This window comes from Phycodurus eques, chromosome 20, assembly GCF_024500275.1.
Source record: "Phycodurus eques isolate BA_2022a chromosome 20, UOR_Pequ_1.1, whole genome shotgun sequence".
Classification (NCBI taxonomy): Eukaryota; Metazoa; Chordata; class Actinopteri; order Syngnathiformes; family Syngnathidae; genus Phycodurus; species Phycodurus eques.
This window is the reverse complement of record NC_084544.1, coordinates 6,327,236-6,341,763: the sequence shown is the minus strand read 5'-3', so window position 1 is coordinate 6,341,763 and position 14,528 is coordinate 6,327,236. Positions and strand designations below refer to the sequence as shown.

The 14,528-nt window shown below is 45.3% G+C and overlaps 1 protein-coding gene across 1 annotated transcript; it reads right to left on the bottom strand.

The window, feature by feature from the left end:
* Positions 1-287: 287 nt before the first annotated feature.
* Positions 288-12,881, bottom strand: LOC133395933 (trafficking kinesin-binding protein 1-like). Its single transcript, XM_061665242.1, has 18 exons — positions 12,722-12,881; positions 12,235-12,429; positions 11,394-11,470; positions 10,972-11,088; positions 10,791-10,891; positions 10,067-10,172; positions 9,713-9,791; positions 9,493-9,623; positions 9,336-9,410; positions 8,585-8,722; positions 8,415-8,491; positions 7,801-8,049; positions 6,693-6,964; positions 5,129-5,247; positions 3,947-4,142; positions 3,743-3,848; positions 3,516-3,641; positions 288-2,822 (listed from the first exon to the last, which is right to left on the bottom strand). Exons 3-18 carry the CDS (start codon positions 11,442-11,444, stop codon positions 2,246-2,248), a joined length of 2,520 nt encoding a protein of 839 aa, XP_061521226.1. The 5' UTR covers positions 11,445-11,470; positions 12,235-12,429; positions 12,722-12,881; the 3' UTR covers positions 288-2,245.
* Positions 12,882-14,528: the final 1,647 nt, after the last annotated feature.

The following is a 14,528-nucleotide window of genomic DNA, read 5'->3' as shown; positions in this document are numbered from 1 at the left end:
ATGCAAAATGTACTTTGGCAGCGCCTCTCGCAAGTGTTGTTGGCAGGCTGAGCAACACCGTTAGACTCTGGCTAAGAAAAAGGAGACCTTGTTGAAATGATTTTCTGACATGCACACTCAATATCACTTCCCCCACGAGTTGGCCATTCACGTTCTAGAAAGTAAGACAATTGACAAAGACACAAGCTGGAAGTGAAACAAGTCAATTAAGCGGGCGAGGAACACTAACATAACTTGTTAGAGGAGATTGTCCAAGCACGACACCATAAATGTCCTGGCTGGCCCGCTAATATAGTCAAACCCTTAAAGCAGATGAGCGAGGGTTGCCGTGACAATGCCAGAAATGTGTTGTTTTGCAATGTGAATATAAAGCTTGTTATTGAGGGTTATTTTCTTACATATTGAGCTTAAACTGTTTTTTTGTAAAATCATACCATACTTTTTATTGCAAAACCTCTGATTGCATAATACCCCCTAATGCCTAACCGTGCGAGGTTATCCACAATACAAACGTGTTGTGAGCGACATTTCAGTGATAATATAGACATGGCGACCAGCGCGAGCGCCAATCCTTCCATCACGCGAGAAACATCAATCATCAGATGTCAAATGGAAGACTTGGGCTTCCTTCCTGCCAGCCGCAAGTTCCACTTTGGAGGCCTCGGCATCCGTCCACCAGCACGGAAGCGTCATCAACTTCCCGCTGTGACGGCCAATTAGGGAAGCATAAACCCCCCCCCAAAATCAATTGTCAGAGAGGGGCCGGTGAGTCTGTGACCAATTGTACTCAAATATCAATGACCTCGTGGGAATGCTACACCATATGAAGCACTGAGAGATTATATACTGGATATATACGTTAGATTAGAAAATCACTTTTAATGACACATTAGCCTTGCTTGAAAAGGGCCAGGTCAACCAAATTAGCAAAAACAAATAATGTAAATACTGGTGCATCGCAAATGAATTAAAATATAATGGAAAAGTTCATTTATTACAGTTGCTCAATTAGAAAGGTGAAACTCATATAGATCCATTAAACGCATGCTTGTAGTCTTAATTTCTCGAGATTTGAAATTTTAGGTTTTTGTTAGCTGTAAATTATAAAAAAATTTCAAGTTTCTAAAAAAACTAAATTCTGAAATATTTCACTATACGTTTACACGTGTTTCAGTTTTTGAATTGAACTACGTCAATAAATATCCATGATGTTCAAATTTATAGCGATGCACCAGTGTTTCCAGTGTTTATGCCTTTAATATAAGGGATAAAGAGCAATATTTGCATTTAAGTAATTCCACTTCTTATTTTAGTTAGAGGGCTATAGTAAAGAAACTGTCAACAGGGAACCAACCATTAAGTTAAAAAAAAAAAAAAATCAATCAATATATTACTATATAAGTCAAAGTAATTCCATTCACGCTTATTGTACTGAAACGGAGGCAGCAAACATAAAAAACAACAAGAACTGGCCAACATCGAACAAACCATTAGTGTGGCTGAGGTACTTCATGGGCCACATCATTAGGTACACCTGCACAATCACTTTACAATAACAACATAATAATGCCTTTTTAAAGGTATTCATTTAAACAATATGTTTCATTGTATACATTACTTTATTATATTTTAGCCCAAGCATATATTGCTGCAGAATTTTTGATGGAGTTGTTGTGCAGGTATTCCTAATGTTGTGGCCGATATACAGCATTTACGGTTGTTGAACTCTTGTCTTATTAGTTTGCTGATACAGTGTTTCCCGCATATTCGTCATTTGCAAATTCATCTTTTTGCAGATTTTTGGGGGAACCTATCCTCCAATTTTTTGCTGACAATATCACCTATTGGATGTCGGCCAAAGCCATGTCAAATATTAAAAGTACTGCTTTGGCGCCTCCTTGTGGCATCTTATTGCCAAGGAACTATGTCGAAGTGAGTCGAGGAGTTTCATTAACAGTGATTTTGCTGCCGTCTTGTGGCCTCTATCGGGCAATTCTAATCTTTTTTCAGGGGTGGTCAGTTACTGACGAATTTTAGCAAAGTGCGGCAGGGCTTGGTCTCGATCCACCGCGAACACCAGAGAAACACTGCCTTCATGCTTATTTACGCCCTTGTTATATTCGTTTTCTTATTATCAGACATTTCATAGAAGCGGCTATAAAACGGCTTTGACTTTGATGGCCACCGGAGACCATGTGACTGGCCAGCAGCCAGTCCTCGATCCTGATTGGCTCCTCGTACAAGACTACTCCGGAGGACCTGGAGCTTTCATGGCCATGCTGGCTGGATAACTCCTGTTCCGTCGCATCCCGTCCGGCCCGAAGGGGGAGCCCGATCTGCGCAGCCCGCCCAGAGGCCCCCCCAGGATGGGGCCGGGGCTCCCCGCTCTGGCTCCGGCAACCCCGAGCCGCTTCACCTTGTCCAGCAGGTTGAGGTTGCGCACGGTCACGCTCACGTCAGTCTGGCTCTCGCAGTCGCGCCCCCTCTGGCGGCCCCTCACGCCCCCCGTCACTTCCTTCAGAATGGAACGTGCCGGCTTGGAGGCCAGGAAGTTGTCGTACGAGGGGCTCTTGAAGTCAAAGCCCGTGGAGGCTGCTATGGCCGAAGCCCCCCGTCCCGTGGGGGAGTTCGGAGGGGTGGAGGGCCGCAACGGGTCGGGGTCGGGGGGTCTGTTGGGAGTAATGGAGGTGCTGAATAAAAGCCCCCCGTTGGCCTGACTGGCATCCAGCCCCTGACTCTGGTGGTACATGGCTGCAGAGATCCCTCTCTCCTGAAGGAGGCGCACTAGGCCCAGGCAGGTGCTGGTGGTGCGTGTGGCATCTCTGCGGACCAATGGAACAAGCAAGTCATCTTAATACTGATAATCGGGCCCCCCCCCCTTCTGGACAGAGTGAGCAAAGGACTGATTGTCGGACGTCTCTGAAAGTGTCCTGTGGTGTGGGGTGTGTTAAGCCGAGTCCGCACAAACCGTTAATCGGGCCTAATTTGAGCAGTTTCCCTCTCTTCAGATCAAAGTCCGCAAAGGCCTAATGATCAGATGTCTCTAAAAGATTACACTGAATGATAATCCTGTGGTGTGGGGTGTGTTAGTCAGACTGAATTTGAGAATTCCCTCCCCCTCCGATCAAAGTCAGCAAAGGCCAGATTGTCTCGGAAAGATTATCCTGACCGACTGACCGATGGTGTGTTAATCGTTGTGCACACATACTGACAATCGGGCCAAATTTCAGCATTTTTTCACACTTGTTCTATCAAAGTCAGCGAAGGCCTGATTGTCTCTGAAAGATTATCCTGAACAATCGGTCTGTGGTTTGTTACGCAGGGTACGAGCATACCGATAATCGGGCCTAATTTAAGCCTTCTTCCTCTGTTGGGATCAAAGTCGGCAAAGGCCTGATGGCTCAGTAAGAATGTCTCTGCAAGATTAGAATGTAGTGTGTGATGTGTTAAGCGGAGTACACACAGATCAGATCACAAAAAAGATTGAATTTTACGCCCTTCTGATCAGGTCTTGCCTGAGATTTGTTGACGACTCGGAGGGCCTCAGACTGAGCCTGCGCGGCGTGCAGGGTGTTGCAGCGGGCGTGCCCATCAGCGAGCTGGTCATCACGCAGGACGACGACGAGGGGATGGCGTTCAGACTGTCGAAGCAAGCGGCGGTCATGAAATTCCAGGATTCCAGCTTGAATGACGTCGTCTTATTTCAGAAAGGTGAGTTCTCTATGTTAGTGATGTGGCTGACCTGGGCGTGACCCGCGTCTGCTCGTCAGTCGGATGCAGGATGCGGCAGGTGGTGAAGGTGTAGGTGGAGCTTGTATGGGCCATGCATTTACCTGGATAATATGCAGCTGCACACAAAATGAACTGTCATGAAAAAACAAAACAAAAAACAGCCACAACAGAATGTGTAGACGGTCCACGCATTTGTTTTTCTTTTTTGCCTTACCCAGTGCATCAGTATTGCTGAGATGCGGCGATGGGGACGGTGAGGACGGCGAAGGTGGAGCCGAGCGCGGCGAGGGCTGCGCCAGGCCGGAGGAGGCGCAGGGCACAGCCGGGCAGGCCGAAGATGAGGAGGCGGAAAGATTCTGGAAGTACTGCTCTCCTGTTTCGTCCTCCTCGAAGCTGCCCCACGAATACACCTGCGGGTGACACAGATTCAGGTACGATGCACACGCATGTGCCAAACCATTGTTAGATTTGACATGGGTCTGCGTAGAAATTAAAGTCAGCGCCACAGCAAGAGCTGTAAATTACTCTTAATAACAGCTGTGACAAGCACAACAACAAACGGGTCAGTAGCAATGCAGTTCACTTCAAAGTCCAGATAAAGAGAAGTTAACTTCAAGGTACAGATAAAGCCTCTTTGAAGATCGAGAAGGGGGTCGGGCGCCACGTCCTGCAATGTTTAATTATCCGTAGGTAGCAGGATGAAGAACTCACACTTTGTTGTCATTGTAATTCGTAACCCACAGATAGCAGGAGGCGGAAACTCAACACTTTGTTTGGGCAAAACACCAAACCCCACGTATGGTGGGCAGACGGCTGAGGGAGGGAGGTCAGGGGCAGACACTTCATGTTTACAAAATACCATTTTAGGGTACTTTTAGGGTACACTTGTGTAGCGCCTTTCTACCTTCAAGGTACAGAACTCCAAATACTTTGACAATGTCCTCATTCAGCTGCTGCTGCATCAGGAGCAACTAACTGGGAGTTCAGTATCTTTCTCGAGGACATCACATCACATCATCACAGCGGCTCAGGATTGAATCCACAAACTTCGCTTTGGGACACGTGTAAGAGATGGGCTACATCTAATTGCGTAGTTCCCTGTTTTTATTATAATTTTTTTTTTTTTTTTACTGTATATTTTGCAGACACTTGTAAGTCAGCTAGCAGATCTAAAAAAGTGACAAACTTCAATTTAATCCTGTTAAAGTTTTCAATTGCACATGTGGCTTTTGTCTCGTTTTGGACAAGAGCTCTTTACATGTAAATTGTAGATAAGTGACATTGTGGATGTCCATAATACAAAGACAAAATGATGAATCTGTTTGTAATGCCAGCTCCCATTTAGAACGCATTAACGAGCATGCGTGTATTGAACTGCACACTTGGATATACAGACCTGTTCAAGCTCTAGTTCAAGGGGTCGGTATCCTTTCGAAACGACCCCCGGCCTGGCGTCCAGAATCACCCCAAGGTGCGGCTGGGCTAATTGCTGCCAATGATGCAAGGTGGCCGAGCCTACGGCGGAAAGACACGTGGTATGATCGTTGCGTACTACACCCAACCGATGGTGCCCGTGACGAGTTGGAACGAGATAAACGTGAACAAAATACATAAAGATGACAAAAAGCAGAAGAAGAAATGAAATGTGAATGACAAAAAAAAAAGTGTTTTATTGGTCAGACACAGCGAAATAAAGGAAGGAACTTAGTACACAATGTGGACAGAATGAACAGAAAACAGGTGAGTAGAAACGAAAACAAAAGCAAAATGAATTATGAGCATGAAAACATGGGTACTCCCTGGCCACAACATTAGGCACACTGACAAAGTGTAATGAGATCCAATAACAGGGCTGTAACAATAGATTATGCTTTTAAAAATGTTTGCTATTATGATTTAGTTTGGAGAGGTGCAGAGCTCGACAGCATCACACTGAGAACTGCTTTGGCCCTCCAAAAATCTTGTTTAAAAGTGTACAAATAAATAAATACTTGTCTAATAATTACACTATTATCCTGGCATTGCCAGGAAATTATTACTAAATATTACCAAGAAAATGTAAAAATGTTAATTTATCTGTTTAATTAATTTTTTTTTTTTTAAATCAACCTCACTCATAAGACACTCAAAATATTAGAAACACATCTCTGTATGATGGAGTTCATCTCTACAATCACAATTATAACAATATTATAAAATTAATACCTTTTCAAAAAAGGCACATTTTTACAGTAGTATTGGGACTTATTGGGGTCACGCAGGTCTATTTTATATTGTAGTCAGTTAGACTGTAGAAGGCATCTTAAAGGTAAAACAATACGAATCATTACTAATCATCAATAAATTAACAGTGAACTCTAATTACAATATTAATTTGATAGAACAAGTTCACAGCCAGTGGCGGTTTTCTGGTTTGTGCAATATGTGTGGCCGCACAGGGCGCCGTTTTTGTTGTTGTTGTTGTTTTGGGTTTTTTTGGTCGTCATCGGGTTAATTTACATGCTCAATCTCTGCATGTTTCATATCCAAATGAAAATGTATTTCTGTGCAAAATCAGGAGCACGCCTCGACTATTTTGAGATGGGGGGGGGAGGGGCAAAGGGGTCTCGCGCACGGCCCCATTCAAGCTAGGACCGCCACTGTTTACAGCCATGCTCTGGGCTGAGTGTCCCTGTAGAAAGTGTGAGGGGAAGCGAAGGCGCCCGACTTGTGATGATGCATGAGAGACCAGAAAGAGCTGAAGAGCATGAGCGAAGGAGGCGTGGCCTTCCCCTCGCTCGCCGCCTTCCTCTTCCTGCTCCCGGCCTTGTCCCTGGCCCACCTCATCCCCCTCTCCCTCTCGAGTCCAGCCCCGGTCTTCCTCAGCCATCCCCACCCGCTCGCTCTATCGCCCTCGAGCGTCTGCCCGGGCCTCCCCTCCCTCCTCCTGCTCTCTCGCTCCTTTCTTGCCCCGCCCTCACCTTCCAGCGGCTTGACAATCTGCAGTTTGTCAGGCAGGTAGGGCCCCCTAGAGGCCCACAGGTGAAGGTTGCCTAGCGACATGATGCTTTCCGAGGGGGTCATGACGCTCCCCTGGCCCGCGGCGTCGGGGAGGCCGCCTCCTCGTCGCCGCTCCCGCTGCTCCTCAAAGAAGCGCCGCTCGCTCAGGTTATTCTGCCGGCGCAGGGACAAGCGGCGGAGGGCCAGACGCAAATCTTCAGCTCCGCTCGCCTTCTCTCGGCACTCGGCGCTCCTAAAGAGTCACAGAATACATCCAGGAAACGCCACGGGAACACTTTTTTGTCCTGACAAAAATGTAAATTTCAGACATGCATCGATGAACTTAAGCAAAAAAAAAAAAGATATTCATACCGTAAAACAAACAAAACACATTTCCCTCTGCCGTGTAGAAATGTCTGGTCGAAGCGGTCTTTTAAATCAGTTTTGGATAATGGTGACATTACCAATAGCGTTGGTTCTCAAAACCTTTAAGTACCACCTGTGTTCATAAAATATGAGGCAGAGGTTGTTGTTTTTTTAATGCTTAAAAAGTATATTTAATATACTAAATTCACTGCATCATTATGCATCATTTTAACATTAACACCTAAATATAGGAAAAAAATAATCTTGAAATAACGACTCAATTAAAATGTATTGCACATAAAATTTTATGAAAATGACCACAAATGTATTTAACAGTTAATTACAACTGAACAACACTTGTACCGGCTGAAAAAAGGTTTAAGCCACTGTAACATTAGGCCAGGTTTGAACATTTAATTCTGTGATTCTTTCATGTACCAGTAGAGGGAGTGCGTGCATCACTAGTGGCATTGTGCAAACAAACTGGAATTTAAAGGGTTAAAAAATTTACAATGAATGGATTTTTGTGATGTGTGATTAAAAAAAAAAAACATATAGTGAAAGAAGCAAAAAAACTGAAAGGATGTGTAAAATTGAACAAGGCCGTTGGTTTCTGATCTATGTCCTCTCCAAATCATCGAAAACGGGTTTACCCACAATAATCTCTCGAGAGTGAAACAAAAGTTTGAATTCATCAACTTCCCCTCAAAATTCCATCCTCACCTCTCCTGATTGGACGCCGTCTCCATGAGGATGCTCCGGGCGCGGTTGTCGAGCGTGACGCCGTCCCCGCCCAGGTCGCCTCCGCACAGACTCGAGTGAGGGCTGGTGAGCCCGCTGGACATGGGCGACGTGCGGGAGGACAAGGACTGGTTGGAGCCCGGGATGTTGGCGCCGGTCGGGGTCAGAGAGCGCTGACGCACCGTCTGGTTCACGTTCTTGACTGTCTCGAAAACGCGCTTGCGATGGACCCTATGACGACGAGTAAACTTGCAAAATTCTGATTTCAATATGAATGCAACTGGTGCAGATGGAAAACATTTATTGGAGAGCAGCTTTGTTATGAATGAATTATGTATGAGCAAGTACACGACAGGAACACCTGCACAGTCTAATAGAATTGTATAATATTGCATAATTTGGACTGGCATCTTATTATACATCTCGCGAGATACCATCTTTCCTGAAATAATAGCCCCTGCTCTAGTAGGCTCCCTGCGTCAATGAATCACCCACTCGAATAAATATAAAACGCCTCACTTCAAATATAGCAGTCGGCTGTAATCACTTTAGTATGACATCTCTGAATATAAAATGAAATCATATTTCATCCCTACTTTTGTTGCTCGCACTCGGGCTCGTCCAGACTTAGCTCCTTCCGCATTGTTCCCTCAATCTCTGCAGCCAGGGAATCCTGTTAAAAATCACCACAGAATGGGTCATTATTAATCATTGGAATCCACACGTGCACATATTGTGTATACACGCACGGTTCCGGAACCCTCACCATCGGGAACAAGCCGAGTGGATGGAAGCGTCTGGGTGTTCCCGCGGCATAGTTTCTGTTCCTCAGGTTCTTCAGCTCCTCCTGGGCCTCGTGCAGCATTTCGATGCACTCCGAGTACTTCTCCTCCAGCTCTCGCAGCTGTCGGAAACGTTGCCTACTGAAGTCACGCTTGACTCGAAGGTGCCGTATAATAGGCCAAACATTTCACACACCCCCCAAAAAAAATCTCACATGAAAAAAGCCAAAACAAACGAATAAAAAGGTTTTTTTTCCCCGTGTGTGAGGGTTTTTATCTTTCGTAAGAGGGGTTTTGGTGAAGAAGACAAATAATTTTCCTGTGAGCGAGAGTGTGAGGAAGATTTTCTTTTTGAGTGCGAGAGATTTTTGGTGTGTGCGAAAATAAATTTTGGTATGTGTGGAAGGTTTTATAGTGTGAGTGATAGTTTTGTTGGTGTTATGTGAGAGTTTTTTGGGAGAGTTTTTGGTGAGTTGAAGAGTTTTTTGTGGTGTGAGTTTCTTTTTGGTGTGAGAGTGATTTTTTGGTAAGTGTGATTGTGCATGCGAGAATTTTCGAGTGTAATTTTTGTTGTTGTGTGTAATATGTTCTTGCTCTATGTGACTTTTTTAGAGATGGGAGATCTTTGTGAGGGTGTGAGGTTTTTTTGTGTTTTTTTTTTTTTTAACCTATACGTCACCTCATATTTGACAGTTCAAACCCAACACTCTGTTGTCACGACAACCCGAGACTCACCTCTGCAGTGAGCTGTCTTTGTGCATCTTTGGCCGCGATCAGATGCTGAGAGAGCTCCTCGTTCTCCACGGCAAACTGCACGCACACATACAGTTTGGGATACGCATGGGAAGCAATGGCGGGTTCTACGATGGCGTGTTTTATTTGCACTACTCACAGACTTGGCTTTCTTTTGCAAGTCGACAATTTGGGAGAGGAGGTGCGTAATCTCCTCTTGCTGTCTGGAGGCATCGTCGGTCTTGCGAGCGAGTTCCTCCGCTATGGTGGAGATCTGCAGACTGGACAACCCTGCAATCGTATTCAAGTTGTTTTTTTTTTTTTTTGAGCAACGACAACAAAAAGGTAAACTAGCGGGCCGCCAAGTGGAGGACACCTACTGAGTTCCTTCACACAGTCACTGACGAGCTGCTGTTCCTTCTCCTCGTACGTCTCCGTCTCAGACTTGAGGTGGCTCGCCTGCACGTGGCCACAAAAGGTGCTGCGATGACGTCATCCTCTCAACAGTATTTACAAGGCTTCCCATCGTATTCATTTTAGTGATCACATCCACTGTATTTAAATGTTAGCTGGGGATTTCTATTTGTTGTGATGTTGAGTGTTGTTGTTGAATCTGCCATCCATCCCATTTTCTATACCACTTATCCTATTCAGGGTCTTTTATTTGGCACTCCCGCTCATATTCAAAGTTAGCTGAAAGAAGTATTTCTCCTTGTGTTTAAGGGCAGGCTAACCTCTGAGCGGAGCGACACGTTCTCGTCTTCCAGCTCCTTCAGCTTCCTCTGCAGGGTGTCGCTCAGGAAACCTCCCGCGGCAGCTTCCACTCGACTCTTTTTCCCCCTTTGAGCACAAAAGCAAAAGGTCAGCCCCACAACTCACGTCTGTACACACTACAAGTTTAACCTGTTTTGATTTAAAGTGTTCCCTCACATATTTTCAGATTTTTTTTTAAGCGAACCTACCCTATTCCCACAAAGTGAGGGGAGGAACTTCATTTGCAGTAGTCATCTTAAGCAGTTTAAACAATGATACGTCTTGTTTGCATAATTTCCCAATCCCAGGAATATCACATTCCCGTCTCTTCTTACTTCCTGAATTTGTCGATGAGCTCCACGTTACAATGTTAACTGTTGACTTTTCAAATATGCACATGTCGGATCAATACTCAGATCTATTCTGCCCAAGCGCACAGCCTTTGTTATGGCGAGAACGCGCCGTATTGCCTACGACCCAAAGTCGCGATCGAACTGACCTTTGAAAAAGGCAGTTGGCAGTTTTTGTTTCACTCATATTTGTATGTGTAATATGTGTGGCTTCTTTGTTTTTTCTTCACAGCAACAGCTTTACTGGTGCACTCAATAGACTGAATTTTACAGTTTTGTTATACACAAGCCAATTGTGAACATGATGAACATTAATGGATGATCAGAGGTAATGCGGAGGATTAAAAATGCTGACGTCGGGGATCCAGCGGACTCCTCCTCGCTCTCCTCGGCCGCGTTGGTGTAAAACTGCAGCAGCTCGTCCTTCAGGTTCAACTCATGGTGCAGCTGCGCCACCTGCGAAACCACACCCCACACATTGACGTGAATCCCTCCCATGCCGCACACAAAAATAATAAGTCAGCGTGTGTGTGGACCTCTTCGGTGATTTGTCCCACTTGCTCCTCCAGATAGTCATTGTGCTCGGTCAGAACTCGATTCTTCTTCAGGAGAGACTGACCGATCCTGGCAGCCAACTCCAGATCTCTCTCTTTCTATCACACACACACACACACGAGAAGCTAAAGTTAGAAACCTTTTTGATATTCTCATAGTATTCACAACACAAACAGTTGGATATTAATAGCGCTTCTGCTTGAGGCCAAAAATAACATTTACCAGGCTATCACACACTTTTTTGTCAAAGTGAGAATCAAAAACTGTGTGTGAGAGGTTTTTGGTGAGTGTGAGGTTTTTTTTTTTTTTTGTTTGTTTTTTTTTGCACGTGAGAGTTCTTTGTCGCGTGTGAGAGGACCGTTTTATTTTCGGCCCACTCGGCACCTCGTTCGTCTGAGCTCACCTCCTCCAGAAGACGTGTGATGGCGTCAATGTCACTGAAGGTTTTGGTCATCTGGCCCACTCTGTCTGCGCAGAGCACTGTGGGAAGAGAGAAGAGGAAGATGAGCTTAGCGAGGACGCACATAATGCAACCTCGCCAGTTTTCCAGAATATTCCTCTCAGAGGTCGCGGCCAGGTCAAGTTTGTGCGAGGCTTCCGTCACCGATGACGACGACAACGACGACGATGTTGTTGATGTTTTCCATGGCGCACAAGCCGCGGGCACGAGCGCTTAGTGACTTTGCCCAATCGATGATCAACTCTCCGCAACATTACAATCACTGCCACTCGCAACGCACTTCGTTCAATTGCCGTGTCGTTTTGGAGGATAGAGATGAGCAACGGCACTCAAGATATTTTGTTTCTCATTAATGCAGGGCAATCAGTTATGAGATATTGTATGTGCGGGTCAAACCAAAACCCAATTCACACGAGAAAGTTTTGTCCATGACTGCCTTTCATGACATGTATGACATTTATGGAGACGAGTAGGGCAACTTTGGCATATTAGTCGGCAACTACATTTTAAAGCAAAATTACAACTACTATGTAGGAACTTGCAGTGGGCAATCGCATACTGGAAGGCCAAAAGTGGTACTAGAAGTTTTTACTATTGTGCCCAATTCCACTAGTGCGTTGAACTGCCTTACTAGTGAGGACAAAGGGCGTACTAGTATGTAGATCTTAAGCTGGGTCTCAAGGATTTCGAATAAATGCTCAAACTGCTTTCTTTCCATACAGTACATAAGCATATTAGTAATGTATATAAGTTTCAATATGTAGATGAAGCCGTGCCGACTTACAGAAGTATTTGAGCGTCTCTTCTATCTGCTCAGTACTCAGGTCGAGCGGGGCGTCGGGCGCCAGCAGGGGCGTGTGCAGCCAGTCATCGTGGTCGTACCCGTAGACGGTGTCGGCCCGCAGGCGGTAAACCGGCAGCTGCTCCTCCAGGAGGCTGATGATCTCGAACTCCGGTAGATCGGTACTGTTGCACACATCTAAACACACACAATACATTTAAAAAATACAATATTTACAAGTGTGGTTAGCGTAATTGACGCCCCGCCAAAAAGGATTTGTAATTTCTTATAAATGCCGCGAAATGGCAGCAAATGACTACTTTTCTCTTAATGATGCTTCTTGACTCACTTCAACACAGCCAAACTGTTATTGCGAATGCAGGAGATTTTCAGCGAAAAACAGGGGGATAGGTTCCCCAAAAATCGAATTTGCGAATGGCGACCCGCCAATATGCTGTTCACTGTGTTAGAGTACAACATGCTGGCGTACCTGTGATGGTCTCTGCGTCCTTGTAGTCCGACAGCCCCTGGCACGCGTCAGGCTGACTGGACTCGCCCTCCCCTACATACTGCTCTTCGTCACCGCGAGCCCCGTCAGGGTCAGGATCCGGTTCCGGTTCCGGGGCGGGTGTCTGCGAGGGGGCCGGGGAGGCCAGCTTGGCTCACCTGTCACTGGCGGAGGGAAGCGGCGGCCATGGACCTCAAGGGCTGACGAACAGAACAACAAAACACACACACCCGATTGAACGAGAACAACAATTGGAATCATTTCAATGTGTCGTAAAGCCAAAGTCTACAGCCATCAATGCACCTCCAGTTTTAACTTGAGTGCTGCTGACTCAACAGTGTGCCGCCTGCCAGATGCATGCTTTAAATCATGCAAAACATCAGCACTGCAGAGCTACAGAGAAGAAACACAATGAAATGAAACTATACAGTATATTATCCTGTAAATGGGAGATCGCAGCACTTTGCATGTAGCATGACCATGTCTTTATTCTGGAGGGAAAAAATGGCTAAAAGATATTCCATCATCATATAACTGTAAAGCCCAAGTCATGACATGAAACATCTTCTTAAGAAAATAGTGTATAGAAAACAGGGGCCACAGTAACAGGATGTTAGTGTGCTATCATTGTAAAGCGTGAAGGTGGGTAAACTTTTGAGCTCAAGGGACACATTTGACTTTTAAAACGGACAATGGGTCAGGTGATTTGTAGACAAGGTTTTAAAAAAAAAAAAAATTTAAAAAGTCAAAATGTGTATGTACAATTGTATTTTTGGTGAATTTTTTAGTTCACTTTAATAATCACAATTTTATTACTATTTTTATAATTCTATTAATTAGTTATTTGGCCAATTATTTCAGTAAAAAATACAATGACTCAACTAACCACACTAACCACCAATTATATATATATATACACATGTATATAACCACGTTACTACTGAGGTAGAACTGTTCACTAGGTGACAAATGCGGGCTACCTGAACGACCAGTGACATTCTAAAATTCCCCGAGTTAACATCTAGCACTTCACGAGTTGTACAAGTAGGGTGCAGATGTCAACTAGTGCAGTTGTGCCTCACTAGTAACATGCCAGTCAGTCGCAGGGCACATATAGACACGAGTTGTCCTACTAGTATGCAGTAATGTTAAACAGTAGTGGAAATACAGTATCATTACAGTTGTTGTACTAGTATGCTGAATTGTCTTAGAGAGGATACTAGTATGTGGATGTTAAGATGGATATCGTGGATATCGAATAAACGGTTTTCCAAATTAGGCCAGGGGTTCATTCATGTGGTTGTGTTATTTGTGGGTGTGGCTTCATTCCCATCGCCAGGTGACGTCACGGATGCGGGTCTCACATATAATGGACAGTAGCCTCCTTAGTAGGAAAGACAATAAACCGCTGCATCACCTGAAAAATGCATTTGAAATGGCGAAAGCTACTTCGACTCACCGGTGGCGGAAGGGCTGTCAAAATGGTCTGTGGCTGGCTGGATGATGCTCGCCGTCGCACAGTGTTCACAGGCCGGGGTGGAGCGCGGAGGTGCTATCCGCCACCGGGGGGGCCACTCCCGGGAACCGGACCGCTCTGTAAACGGTCAAGGTCGCGTTCGGGAGCTTTCCAAAGTCGCGACTGGCCCGGTCCACTCGTCTCCTCCCGCAGCCATCTCTCGTTTCTGTCAGTCCGACACTCCGGCGTCAAGGCAACGCAAGCGATGCAACGAAAACACTTCCGGTTAAGGCTTTCAAACTAAAAGATATGCCAAAGGGCAGATTGAACGTA

Excerpts from the sequence above, each read along its gene's own strand:
- LOC133395933 (XM_061665242.1), bottom strand. The coding sequence starts at position 11,444 with ATGACCAAAACCTTCAGTGACATTGACGCCATCACACGTCTTCTGGAG. Across the intron at positions 8,050-8,414 it reads CCCGAGTGCGAGCAACAAAA|GGTCCATCGCAAGCGCGTTT; the intron begins GTAGGGATGAAA and ends TCGTCGTCATAG. Across the intron at positions 3,849-3,946 it reads CAGCAATACTGATGCACTGG|CTGCATATTATCCAGGTAAA; the intron begins GTAAGGCAAAAA and ends TTTTGTGTGCAG.